Source organism: Alligator sinensis, unplaced genomic scaffold (assembly GCF_000455745.1).
Source record: "Alligator sinensis unplaced genomic scaffold, ASM45574v1 scaffold59_1, whole genome shotgun sequence".
NCBI lineage: Eukaryota > Metazoa > Chordata > Crocodylia > Alligatoridae > Alligator > Alligator sinensis.
The window spans coordinates 2,854,444-2,868,992 of NW_005841878.1; the positions used below are offsets into that span (position 1 = coordinate 2,854,444).

The 14,549-nt window shown below is 43.1% G+C and overlaps 1 protein-coding gene across 1 annotated transcript in view; it reads right to left on the reverse strand.

Moving 5' to 3' along the window:
- EPSTI1 (epithelial stromal interaction 1) overlaps positions 1-8,994 on the reverse strand; it is a 103,462-nt gene extending 94,468 nt beyond the window's left edge. The window contains exon 1 of the mRNA XM_006017315.3: positions 8,712-8,994. Coding sequence (XP_006017377.1) covers positions 8,712-8,908 — 197 coding nt within the window. The 5' untranslated portion in view covers positions 8,909-8,994. The remainder of the gene's footprint in view (positions 1-8,711) is intronic.
- Positions 8,995-14,549: the final 5,555 nt, after the last annotated feature.

Consider the following 14,549-nt stretch of genomic DNA (forward strand, 5'->3'; position numbering starts at 1 on the left):
CCTGCCAGTGGCTGTGCAATGATGTCGGCCAGTGCCTTCAGCACCCTCGGATGTACCAGCACTGCTGCCTTTTCACTGTGAAATTTCCTCTTGCCAAGTAGTGTGATAATAATATGAACTGGATCACAAGTCTACTCATTACAAGCTAATACCAGGTGCCTTTGCACTTACTTCTCTCCATTGACTGTTGTGGCATACAAGGTATCTAACTCTGTTGACTGGTCATGAATCTTCCTGATCTGTGTCAAGGACTTGTTCCTGACTCAGGAGGTGCATGGGCCAACCAGAGGTGATGCTCCGCTAGACTTGGTCCTGGCCAAAGGAGGCAACCTGGTGACCAACTTAAATATAGAAGGAAGTCTGGGTGACAGTGACCATGAAACCATCATGTTCACTGTCCCACATAAGGCAGATAAATTGGACAGCAGAATTGAAGTGTTGGACTTCAAAAATGCAAATTTTAACAATCTTAGGTCACTGGTAGGGTAAGTGCTGTGGGACCAGGAACTGAAGGCAAAAAGTGTGCATGAAGAGTGGTTGTTCCTTAAGGGCATGATCCTTGAAGCACAAAGGAAGTCCATTCCCATGCAGACAAAAGGTAACAAAAGGGCTGGGTTTCCCTTGGTTAAACAGAGAAATCATGGTCCTCTTAAGAAAGAAGAAATAGGCTCACGAACAGTGGAAGCTTGGGGCGGGCCCCAAGGAGGACTATTCCATGATGGCCTGCATTTGCAGGGAACAGATAAGGCAGGCTGAAGTGGCAACCAAACATAGATTAGCAACAGGAATCAAGGACAACAAGAAGTCCTTCTTAGCTACACAGGGAACAGGAGGAAAACAAATGTGAGTGTGGGGCCATTGTTCAACAACTCAGGAGAGCTGGTTGCCAGCACGCACAAGAAAGCTGTACTCCTGAATGACTACTTCACCTCGGTCTTTCACCAGACCAAGGGGAAAATCATACCAGGTAGAGCAGAGGATGAGTATGGTAGGAATAATTGCCTTTCTACTATTGCCATAGAATTGGTGGGTGACTAATTAATCAAATTAGATGTATACAAGTCAGCGGGACCAAATGATCTTCATCCAAGAGTGCTGAAGGAGCTGGCTGAGGTCATTACGGAACCCCTGCTGAATCTACAACTTGTGGCACTCTGGAGAAGTCCCTGAAGACTAGAATAGGACCAATACTGCGCCCATCCACAAGAAGGGCAGGAGGGAGGACCTGGGTAACTATAGGTCAATCAGCCTAACTTCCATCCTAGAGAAAATGCCAGAAAAGTTCATCAAGGAGTCTATCTGTGATAAGCTTGCAGAAGGTAAGGTTCTGAATGACAGCCAGCATGGCTTTGTCATGGGCAGGTCTTGCCTTACCAACCTCATCTCCTTCTATGACCAGGTAACTCACCACCTGGACATGAGAGAGCAAGTTGACATTGTATACCTAGATTTCCAGAAGGCCTTTGATATAGTATCCTACAATATCCTTACGAGAAAATTGGAGGATTGTGGGATTAATTCCAAGACAGTCAAGTGGATGAGAAACTGGCTGCAGGATAGGACCCAGAGGGTCGTAGTGAACAGATCTGTGTCATCCTGGTGAGAAGTGGGCAACAATGTCCCACAGGGGTCAGTAGTCAGTCCAGTACTTTTCAACATCTTTATTAATGATTTGGATGTGGGGGTGAAGAGCTCACTGGCCAAGTTCGTGAGGGAGTGTGGTCACGCTTGAAGATAAGCTACAGATACAAGCAGACCTAGACAGGCTAGCAAATTTGACAGATCATAATCTGATTAAGTTCAACATAGAGAAATGTAAAGTGCTCCACCTCGGGATGAGTAACCCCTAACACACCTACAGGCTTGGCAGCACCAAACTGACTAACACCACGAATGAAAGGGATCTAGGGGTAATAATAGACCACAGTATGAATATGAGCCGGCAATGCAATGCTGTAGCCAGTAGGGCAAATAATACTCTGGCATGCATCAATCGATGCATCTCAGGCAAAACCAAGGAGGTGATTCTTTCACTCTATTCAGCACTGGTAAGACTGCAGAGGGAGTACTGTGTCCAGTTCTTGGCACCACACTTTAACAAGGACATGGACAAGCTTGAGAGAGTTCACAAAAGAGCCACCCAGATGATCAGAGTCTCACATGGCAAGCCATATGAGGAAAGGCTGAAGGATCTGGGACTCTTCAACCTGAGGAAAAGAAGGCTGAGAGGGGACCTGGTAGCAGCTTACCGCTACACTAGGGAAGTACATCAAGGGCTCAGTGAGCAGCTGTTCACCAGGGCACCTGAGGGGAAACCAGGAGTAATAGCCACAAACTCCTGGAAGATTGATTCAGGTTCAACATTAGGAATACTTCTTCACAGTCAGGGTGTCCAGACTGTGGAATAAGTTCCCTCCCGAGGTGGTGCAATCACCTACCCTGGAAATCTTCAAGAGGAGACTAGACAGTCACCTTGCTGGGGTCACGTGACCCCCAGTTGTCTTTCTTGCTTGCTGCAGAGGGCTAGACCTGATGATCTTCCGAGGTCCCTTCAGGACTTACAATCTATGAATCTATGAATTCCAGATCATTTATGGTGCCAATTTCCAGTGCCAATTTTTAGGCACTGCCTATAAGGGACCTATTTGGATTTGGCTCACAGCTAGAAATTATGATTTTGTCCAAAGTACACTTTTTCCCCCAGAAGCAATATATATATATATACACACACACATATATTTCACCATTAAGTAACCTACACCACCATAGCTCAGCCACTCAGCAAGGCTCATGGGTGGGCACATAGGACCATGATGAGGTGGCTACATTATTCTAAGTCTGGGGTATAGCACACAGGGTATGGGCATGGAGTCTCGGTAATCTGCTGCCTAGCACTATACTGAGATAGTACAGAAAGCCTTGTTGAATCTCCTAAAAATATGTTACCTTTGCATATACTATGAGAAAAGAACTACACGTAGTGGCAAGTAAAATATTTCAACTGGGAAAGGAAAGCAAACCATAAGACAAATCAGGCTTTCAGTTTGAGATGTGAATTGCACCAAGGATACACTTAAAAATTATGCCCTAGTTTTGCAATTCTTAAACATAGATGTAACTTTACTCATTTGATTTGTCCTGATTAACTTGCACTTGAATACTTCAAAGACCTGGAACAGAGTAACTCTAATTTTGCTGCCTATAAACATGAGTTGCGATAGGCCCTTTGATTATATAATTAAACAGGCTAAAACAATTATTTAGTTGCAGATGTCCTTTCTGCAGGATTGTACCCATCAGTCATTTTGCGTAATTATGCAAAATTATTACTTTTGCACTTTCACTGGGAAATTTCCTCTTCCCAAGTAGTGTGATAATAATGTGAACAGGATCACAAGCCTACTTATACCAGCTAATGAAATAAGAGCTAATAGCCACTACTTCAAAATGCTATTAGTCATTTCCATAGCAATTATTTCCACTTTTACTGCCTATACACCAATGCAAAAATGCTACATGTGGCTATGAGCTAATTATTTCACTGCCTGGCAGTGGTTAGATTTCTCTTGGACTGTTGTGTTCAATATGGAGCGTGACATTTTTTAAAGAGATAGATGCTGTGGAGAGTTCAGTGGAAAGTAACACAAATTATTGAAGATCTGAACAGTAAAAGAAGTGGGCAAGTTCAGATGAGAGGAGAGACTTGAGGGAGGCAAAAATGCTGAATTTGCAGAGTTCTTTTTCATAAAGAGGAAAAGGATCATTTATGTTCATTAGTCAATGAAGAGAGAAGTAGGAAAAATGGGATTAAGCTTCAACAAGTGAAATTTAGTGAAGTATTGCACTAAGGAAAATTTTAAGGCTAATTGACTTAAACGATGGAACGAACTTCCAAGGACAGTTGTAAAATCACTTTGAAAGATATTCAGGGTTCAATTTAAAATCTGGGTCTGAGGAACTGTTTATGAATGGTCAAATCAATCCTACCACAAAAGCATTACGCATGGCTACTTCACCATGCATTGTTAGGCACCATTCACATATAAAGCTGCCAAGTCAGATGTCTTCCCTGTGCTGTGGTGAACAACTCCCCTGTAGCTGTCTGCATTTCATAGCGGACATGAAGCCAGTTGCCAAGGATAACAGACAATCAAAAGTCAAGGCCTCAATCCTGCAATAAGGTCTTTGCCAAGCTAGAATGAAGTTCAAGGAGCTCTATAAGGATGCAGCGGTCCATTGGTATGGATCCAATTCCAAATTTGGAGCTCTCAAAGTTGACCATCTCTGAACTGATTCTGAGACCACTGCAAAAATTAAGGCCTGCCTACTCACTCCTACTCTGTAAGGGACGCATGCTAAAAAGATTTTGTATGGTTGCTTTTTGGAGTGTGCCCATGGACACTCCTAAGATTTCCGTCTGGGAAATGTTCTTGAAAGTGGTACTAAGCTCACCCACCACTGTTCTAACAGGTAATACACAACACTTTTTTAGCATTTTTCTTGCTGGTAGTCTCAGGATTGCCCAGAGATGGTACCGACATACTTTTAGTTTATCCTCTGCATCTATGACCAAATGTTGCTGTCTTAATTTAGCCTTAACTCCCATAGAAATAAAAGAGAGTTTTGCCTGAATGAAGCCTAAGAATGAACTGCAGGGTGCAGTTCTGAGTGGAGAGGCCTTTTACTCAGGAAAAAAGTCAGGGCGCAAGCAACTACAGAGACAGAGGTAAAGTAGACTAGGAGCAGTGGCCCTCTCATTATACTCACTCTATACTTTTCTGCTACAAAGGTCAGTAAGACACAAGGCACTTATACACATGCTGGATGTCTGCCCCGATGTGTGCTAACTAGAACACATCAGAGCAGACTGGATTAATCAATTAATCGAGCCTGCTGAAGCATGCTAATTAGCGTGCTCCAGCAGCCTCTGCCTCACATCTATTCAGCATCCCCATGCTTCAAAATGGTAGTGGGGGCACTTGAACTAAGGCTCCTTCAACATGCCCTGGCTTGTTGTTTGTGCACAACATGCCCCTGCACATTTGAACTAAAGCTCCACAACATGCCCCTGCACATTTAGTTCAAGTACCCATGCTGCCATTTTGAAGTGTGGGATGCTGAATACACGTGACGCTGTGGGCACTTTAATAAGAGTGGCTCTCGGAGCAGCTCTCAGAGCCACTCTAATTAAAATTCCCCACCCCAGAACACGTGTATAGATGCCCCAAAAGCTTAGAGGTGTGCTACCAAAACTGGAGATTGGCCCAAATCATACTGGGGCTCAGATATGAAAGTCTGGCTTAGATCCATTCCTAATAGTTTGGTTGCTACTCCATTAAACATTTTTGGTCCTCTTTTTTGGTCCTCTGTCCTCCATCTGGGCAGGTTTTTGAAATGCACATGTCTGGGATTTTGCTCTGCCTCTGCTTTTTCCTGGCACTTCTGGCTTGGCTGATTGGGACTGGTGGCAGCGGGGGAGGGTGATTGGAGGCTGGGGGATCATGTGCTCTGTGCACAGGTTCCCACAGCTGCAGGCAGGTAAGAGAGAGTGAGAGAGCATGAGAGAGTGAGTTGCATGGGCAACAGGGCTGGCAACAGGGGGGAAGGGAGCTGCAAGTAGGGAATGAGGGGCACCAGCAGGGTCTGGGGGCCAGGGTACAGTGAGACAGGAGTGAGAGGCGGCAGCAGGGCTGGGGGGGCTGTGGTTTAGGAGTAAGGGGAGAGGCAGGGCACACGCATATCACTGCCCCCACCCCCCCACAATCATATACCTCTTCCCCCTCTCCTCCCCCTCTCTCCCTTTCCCCTCTCTCCCCCACAAGTGTCCTCTTTTTTGAACTGGAAATATAATAACCCTAACTAAATGATAACTCAACTAAAAATATGAAGAGAAGGGGAATTACCATATCTTGAAATGAATCTGGTAACTCATGCTGTCTTCAGTTTGGTACTAGTTATGCAAACAACAGTGATGAGGAAAAAACATTTATTTCTACCCTTCCATAAAACCCTGAGGAAACTGTCACAGGGAATAGGTTAAATGACCCTCTAGACATTAACTGCTATGAATTTTATCCTTAAAATGTAATGGTAAGAGATTTTTCTTATTTAAATGAATATAGACTTATACCCTAAATAATTAGCCTGTAATTCATAGGATTCTCCATCCCACTGAATAGCATGCCGCAGGTAAAGAAGACAGTAGCCTGAAGAAACAATGTGATGAGCGTCTTGCCTTCCATTTAATACACTGATTTTCAAGGCCTTTAAAATCTGAGATCAAACAGATAGAAAATCAGTTTGCAGTCCTCCTGCAAGCACACTTCTATCAGCAACAGATTGAAAAGTATAATAGCACTATAGATTTTTTTATTCTGGATGATGATAGAAAAAAGTGTGATATATTTAGCAGCTACAGTTTAAGAATAAGGACTCTGAAAGTAAATGTTCCATTGTTTCTTTTCTCTTTTCACTCTAGATGGCAAGGGACTTTTGTTCCCATTTGTATAGCAATCTAACCTTGGATTTTATGATAGCAAGTTTGACATTTTTTAAAAATTGATTTTGTTGGACACAATATTATACCTTGTCAGATTTTAAAAAGGCAAGGACAAGTTGCCAAACAGAAGAGGCCATCGTAACCTTTTCTTTCTTAGTCACTTGACTACAGTGCAAACCATTCACTTCTCCCTTTCTTTTGATTTCTTTTCAGTATAAACTTTTGTTTTAGGTTAGTTCTGAATAGATGCAATTTGGGAATCAACTTTTACAAGTTAATTTAATGCCATGACATTTTACAGACTGGAAATGAAGAAACCTGAAAAGCTTGAGCTACTTATAATAAGTGGTAGGTATTTTCAGGCTCTCATCATCTGTTGATTTACCATTTCAGGCTATGAAAGGCATGCTCAAAGGACTTTGCCCACTCATTTGAGTTTCATTTTGATAATGCATCTGTAGGAACACTGTTGCTGGCAAGGTTCTTGAGAAATGATTCACTCCCGTTATAAGGCATCCCAGTGGAACAGAAATCTCAAAATTTTCCAGATTATTGTGAACTTCTTAGGTCTGTTTCTTCATTTGCCAAAGTCTTTTTGTGCCATCCCAGCAGTACAAATGGATTGAAAACCTGTTCAATCTGCCTCCCCTTCCCTTGGCATTAAGGGAAATTTTTAGGAAAAGAACTGGAGGGGATGTGTTTGGGGGGGTGGGGGGGAAGAGAGTACTAATTATTCCTAGTTATAAGAAAAGCTCCTTTAGGTCACAGTCACCTGTGTATTTCTTAATGCATGCTGAGCTCTTCTATGTCATGTATGCTACTATCAAATACTCAAACTGGCTAGTTTAAAGCCAGCTTGGGGACACTAACATGTGCAGAAGTGAGTACAGCATAGGCAAATGCTGCAAGAATGGTGAAAGGCAAGGCAAAGGGTATCTGTTACGTTGGGAGGAGCATGAAGTAGGTATTTCATCTGAAACATGACTGCTATTTTCCCCAAAAATAAAGGCATTAGGCAGTTAACGTATTTGAAACTATCCAGAGCTAAACATCTATGCACTGTTACTATGAGAAGCTCCCTAGGTATCCAGTCATTTAAGGGTTAAAGTGTGAATCATCCAGTTAGTACTTTATCATCTCAAATTAGCTTTCCTGTTTTCTCCACCATTCCCCTGCCAACTTTGTCAGGCAAGAAAGGAAACTGAAAGAGATCATAGTGGGTGGAACTAGTTTACTTCGTAGGAAACAGAAACTGCGATGTCAGTGATAGTTAACAACATGTTTAATACTGTTAAGAACAATTTGGAAACAAAACAAATTAAATTTGGAAGCAAAGAAGTGGCTAATATTTTTGTTCAGTTAAGCAAATATGTGTTATTTGCATGCATGCTCACACTCACAGCATAATCTGCTTATAAGATACCATTATTTATCTAGACCTAGATATGGGGTATCCAAAAAAAGTAGCTAGAAAAGTTAAAAATCGGACATGGTTAATATATGGATCCCAGTTAGGTTTATACTCAAAGTTCAAGTCTGATTTTTGGAATTAGATTTATCACTGTCAAGCTGTTCTCCAGTTTCTGCCATCTTGTTTTGCATCAGGCCAGGTAGGAAAATTTCTTCTAGATTAAAACCTAACCTGTGCATGGTGTTTTTAGATCTGAGGGTTGGCATCTTCGCTGATGATGAATATGGGGAAGGGGAAGTGAAGATGGACTGAATTATCTTTGATATTCCAGCTCAAATACTATTTTATAGTTAAAAATGCATATCCATGTCATTACAACATATGTAATACCATCCTCCTGGAAGCAGACAACATCAGACTGTGCTAAGATTCTGCATATAGCAAAGACATGTACTGTATCTCTAACAGACCTGCACATAAGTGTGTGCCCAGCAATCTTCTTTGAGCCATATGACCAAATTCATTAGAAGAGTTCATCTCTTACTACTGGGACTATATTTACTGGTCATAATTTGGATGAACTAATCATATTGATTACCAAGCACTTCTGAAAGTCTGGCCCCAGCTATGAACGATGAGCATTTAAATTTCTTTTGCTTTGCAGTTAGGTCCAGTATCCACAATGATTATATAAACACAAGTATGTAATATGCCCTCACAGAGGTTATGTGGAGCATGGGAACACACTACAAAGTGTCCGTATAAATACATATATATTTGACTAGATTAGCTTCTACTTACTATTGTTCCTGTTGCTTTTGGCTGCATGACATTTGGCCCCGCGGTTCTTCTGCAGAAGTTAACTGGCTCTGGGTATCTTCAGCTCCCTCTGTTTCCTTGTCATTCTCCCACTCTTGATAACCCCTAGAGAAGGAGCTGGCATTAAAGGCAGCTGCCCTGTGCTTACTGCCTTCACCCCTTCCTGCTGCACCATACATAGTCTCAGGAGTGTGCAGTCTTGTCAGAGAAGAGTACAGACTGAGTCCTGTTGAAAATGCCAGCAAGTTAGTTTCATTTCCTTGCTTCTAACAAGACACTCCCTGTCTGACACACACAGAAATAATTAGCCTTCTTCCTGCCAAAGTCCGTTGTCTAAGTTCAAGTTGACAAAAAGTATCATGCAAATTTAGTGCTGGAGTTTATTGACAGATTAAGTTGTTTTTCTGCTTCGCATACTAATGGCACATATCTGATAGTTTGTGTAGTCTCAGTTCTTTTTTTTAAATTAACACTCCTGAAAAAATAAAGAGTCTAGATAAAAGCTAGAATCCTGCTGGTTTTTAACCTAAGCAAACAAATTTATACCATCTGAGTGAAGCAGTGTAGCCTTTTTACTGCACTAAACCCTACCCCCCACACACACAGACCTTGATAAATCCTGAAGCAAAAATACTGCACAACTTTGGATGTAGTGCCAGGATTTTTCTAGGTCCAGAAAAGAATTGGAACAAGGCTTTCTAATTTTGCCACATAAACAGAGAGCAGATGTAGGCACTCCTCTTAAACAATAACAAACAATTAAAACAGAATCCAGTGCTCCTAGCAGCATTGCAAATACCCACACCTGGCATCCTAGGATCCTACTTCACAAATTTCACTGTTAAAGTAGAAAAGAAGTTGAGCTGTTCTTAATCCAGTAAAATACAAATACACGTAAAAAACACTGCATACCAACACATCCTGATTCAACAGATTTGGGGACAAAAGCAGCTCTTGCCATTTTTTGGTCCCAGTTTATGAAAATACACTAGCTAGAGAATTAGCTTAGTTGCTCATAGTCACCAGAAGATATCTGCACATTCAGTGAAACAGCACCACCAAAATCAAATCCCAACATCTGGACTTTTCTTGATTGAGTCAGGTTTTGGTTCTAACCATCCAAGTTTCAGTGGTTAGATAGGAAATGGATCATGTGGCCACTACTGTTGTATCTTCTAAGTCAAACCAGTGCAATAACACAAATGGAGACCTGGCATCTATCTGGATTCTGCAGAGTCTCACCAAGTCTGGGCCACAAACACAGCAACTCTGTCATCAAGAACAGAACCCAGGCTGCTTCTATATGCCTCCCAAACCTCTAAACACTAAAACATACTGCTACAAAAAGCTACAATATCTCAAAGTTGGTACCTATATTCCATTGTATCCAGCAAATATTGTGGCTGCCTATTCATCATCCAGCTTCTCAGATCTAATGAACAGTATCTTGCATTTGAAAGCTTGCCTTACTTTATTCCAACTATGCACTTGCTTCAATAAAAGATATCACCCGCTCACCAAAAAAAATCCTTGCCTCTCACATATCTAACATTTTTACATTTTAAATTTATGCACATATGTGGCTTAATTCCCCAGACTAATCCAGATTCCTACACAAGGCACACAGCTTTGCAATAAAATGTTTTGCGTTGATTTGTTTCCTTTGTAAAGGCACCTGCCAGGAGTACAGAACACTTCTTTCTGTCAGATGGCTATTCCTTTCCAGTTTGTTTTTTCTACCATCCGGCACATCTTGCCTTAGAGGCTTCTGTGGCAATGTATATGCTTATGAATAAATAAAATACAGGTACTTACTATGCCTTCTAAGTTACAGCAGCAGTAGGATATTTTGAGCTTTTTCTAGTACTAGGACCTGTCGTGGAAACACACGCAGCATACTTTTGGGTCAGGTCAGCAGAAGCTTTTATTCAAAAGAAACTACAGCTGTAGGGGGGATTCCAAAGTGACATGGAGTTCCCAAGCACTTGGAAGGGATCCCCCCCAAGAGCAAAATCAGGAGGCTTATATACTTGTTAACAGTTGCTTACAACTCACGTGATCATATAGTGAAATTAGCATGAAAAGCGGCTATAATATTACTTCATTATTTCTTTGCTGTAATCAGGATGGGAACTAATGGGGGAGGCGAGGTTAGTTCACAAACCTCCTTCTTGCACCTGGAAATCAGATTTGTACATACTTTTTTGCTATCTTCAAGGCCGCGGTGAGCAAAGCAGTTGCAGAGGAGTTACAAAGAACAAACACTTTCTCTTATCTGTTCTACTATACAGAGCCAGCAATTCTCCACAAAGCGGTTATGTCATCTTATAACTAAAATAATCAAAGTTTAAGGCATATATTTTTTCTGATTCCACAGACCCTTTCTGTATCCCAACCCTGTCTTGTAAGTGTGACAATAGCTTCTTTCTAGTTTCATGGCTTCCACCTGATAGCCAGCTTCTTCTGTCTTCTTTTACTTGATTCTAACCACATGTTTCTAGAATGTATGCTCCCATTCTCAGCTCTCTGTGACACCTCTTCCCAAGTGCTACTTCTCTCAAGATATTCTTTCTCTTCACTACCGTCTCCCACTTGGCTTTGCTTATCAGTGCGATGCCCAAGTGCCTATAAGAAAATGACAAATTATTTAAAGCAGTTCTATCTATCTTCACTCATTTCAGGCCTGAGAATGGTATGTTGCTTTTGTTTTTGGTTGCAGAATAAAATATTTTAAAATATTTTGGTCTTATCTGATATTAGTGCTCAAGGCATCTAAACAGGTCTTGCTGTGTAACTTGAAGGCACTAAGATTTAAGATAATTCCATCCTCAAAGGGGACCATGAGTTGGCCCTCAAACAAACTCTGTTGCCTAATCTCCCATGTTTATGTATTGTTACCATATTTTACATTACTATAGGGATATACATAATGTATGCTGGGCATCATATATAGTAGGGGTGCACGAAGCAGTCTGTATTTGATTCGGATTTGGATTCGGCCCGAATCAGGGACAGGGATTCGATTCATTGATTCAGATCACTGTCTCTGATTCGATTCAGCCGAATCCAAATCTGAAGATTCGATGCTGATTTGGAGAATCAGCGATTTGGTTATAGGCACAGCTTTAAAAGATTTTTTTACATACCTCGAAGTACCAGCACGGCTTGTGAATGCTGCAATGCTGGGGCACACGTGCTCGGCAGCGAACCCAGAAGTGGACTGGAACTACTTCTGATCCACTTCCTGGTCTGCTGGGGAGCACGCGGGGGGGTGGGGCCCGCACCTCCCCAGCTCAGCAATCAGCCACAGGGGGATCCCAGGTGCCCCCCCAAGACCCAGGAGGCACTAGTCACCAAGCTGGGAGGGGTAGGGGGGCCTTCCAGTGCACTCCCCAGAGGACTTGGAAGTGAACCAGAAGTTCCTAGTCTGCTGCCGAGCGCACTGGGGAGCCCCCACACTTCTGTGGGACACCATGCACCCCAGTATCGCAGCATTCATGAGCCACCTCATATGTTGAGGTATCTAGAAAAAACATTTTAAGCTGCCTCTATGCCCAAATCACTGAATCTTTCCAAATCTCTCTGAATCAGTTCGAAGGGTTCCGATTTGATTCAGAGAAATTAAAGGGTCCTCTGATTCGATTCAGAGATTTGACCACCAAATTGGGCCAAATCTCTGCCAAATCAAATCAGGGACCAAAGCTTCACACAGCCCTAATATATAGCAACATATATCTGCTGTATCTTTGGCTCCCCAAGCTGAATGAATGGCACAGGGCCAATCCGCAGGCTGCATTGGGTCTCAGGAGCCAGGATTGGACCCCTGCCACCCCACCAGAATTGGACCTGCACCCCCCCCACTCATCCCTGCACTGTCTTCCCTGTACACACACAACTGGATTGGGCCCATGGCCTAACTGGTCTCATGCTGCCTCTGCCCAAATTAGCATACTGGGAGGGACCTGTGGCCTCTGCCCATACTGGTGCACCAGAATTGGGCCCCACACTGCCTCTGCCTGGCCCAATGTGTCTGATGTAGCATGCAGGGTCATATTATCTGTGGTCTCTCCAGGAGTCCAAAACTTGTTAACAGGGGAACGGCAATTGCTGTCACCTTTCCCTGACTGCCAAATTTCTGGACCCAGGGGGAGACCCATGGGCCAGACGACATGGCTCTCTAAGCCAGATCTGACCTGTGGACTGGGGGTTGAGCATGCTATGCCTAGCACATCTCTTGTGGTCACCTCTCATTTGTCCAAATTGGAGCAGATCATCAGTCTGCTCCCCCTGAACAGCTGATAGGCACAAATGAGACGATGCATCCTGCCCCTCACAAAGAGATTTGTTGAAGCCTTCCTGCCAGAAGAATCTCTAAACCAGGTGTGGGCAACATTTTGTTGACACAGGTCAGCTTATCATAAGTCTCTGCCCCTTCCCTCCTCTCCCCTCCAAACAACCAACTGTGAGATACCCAACCCCCCTGCGGCGAGGATAAACACAGTGGAGCAATAGGATCCAGGTGGAGGGGAGTGCTGCAGAGGAGATAAGCAGCACAGAACAGCTCTGTGACACCAATTCCCTTGTGCCAGATTGGACTTTGGTGGGCCAGGTTGGAACTCTTTGTTGACCAGATCCAGTCCACGGGCCATAGGTTGCCAACCCCTGCTCTAGTCTAGAGTCATCTAGGCACATTTTTGGAAGTACAAAGAGTACTAGAGGAAAGAGAGGGAGAAAGTTAAAATAACCTAGAGAGGAAGGAGAGAAATAGGAGGAATTAACTACTCCATTTACGCTTTTCTACATCTTATGTAACAAACAACTGCTAGGTTGGGAAAAGTGAAAAAAAATGAATAGGAGACAAAGGGAGAAGAAGAAATGGAATAAGCAAGTAAACAAGGATAATGTGGACAGATTAGGAGAGGAACAAGAAATAAAATACAGCTTGAAATTGAGTTAAAGATAAAATGACAAAACTAGAAATGGGCTTTGTGAGTGAATGAGGTTAAAATGAATGTAGAGCTGTGGTACAAATAAAACAGAAAGGAGGAGATGGCTTTAAACTCATCTACCACTATAAGATGCATATATAACCCCCTCAACATCATCCAGACTGCTCCTTTGGTACCTATGAAACGGTGCAAATACTAGTGCCAAGAAACCTTTCACTAGGGATTCCCAGCCCTGCCCAGACAGAGCACTCTCTAGCCCCATGCCACATTTTCTTCTGAATTATAAAATCATAGAAAAGTAGCACAGGGGGAAACCTCATGAGGTTATCTAGTCTAGCTTCCTCACTAAAACATCCCAGCCAAGTGTGTACCTAAACTGATCTTGAAAATTTCCAGGGATAGAAATTCTATAATTTTCCCAGGTAGCCTATTCACCCGCATAGTCAAAAAGCTTTTTCTGATTAACCTAAATTTCCTCTGCTGCAGCTTGAGGCCATTGCTTCTAGTCCTGCATGGGTGACTGGTGCCTCCTGAGTCAGAGGGGGGCACCAGATTGCTGACAGGAGAGGGGTTCCCCCAGTGGCTGATCGCGGAGCCAGCAGCAAAACTGGTGAAACTGGAAGTGCACTTCCAGTGGCACTTCTGTTTTCTCATCTGGCACTTCCAGGGGGTGCACGGCTGATCTCAGAGGGTACACATGCACCCATGTGTACCCCCTACGCATCACCAATGTAGTTCTGGCCCCTACAGCAGGGGTTTTCAACCTTTTTAAATAAGTGTACCCCTGGTGGCTAGATGTGCAGAGGGGTAGCGCACAGCAGGATGCAGAGCAGCAGCAGCATAGTATGGTGGCAGGGGGGCGCTGCATGCA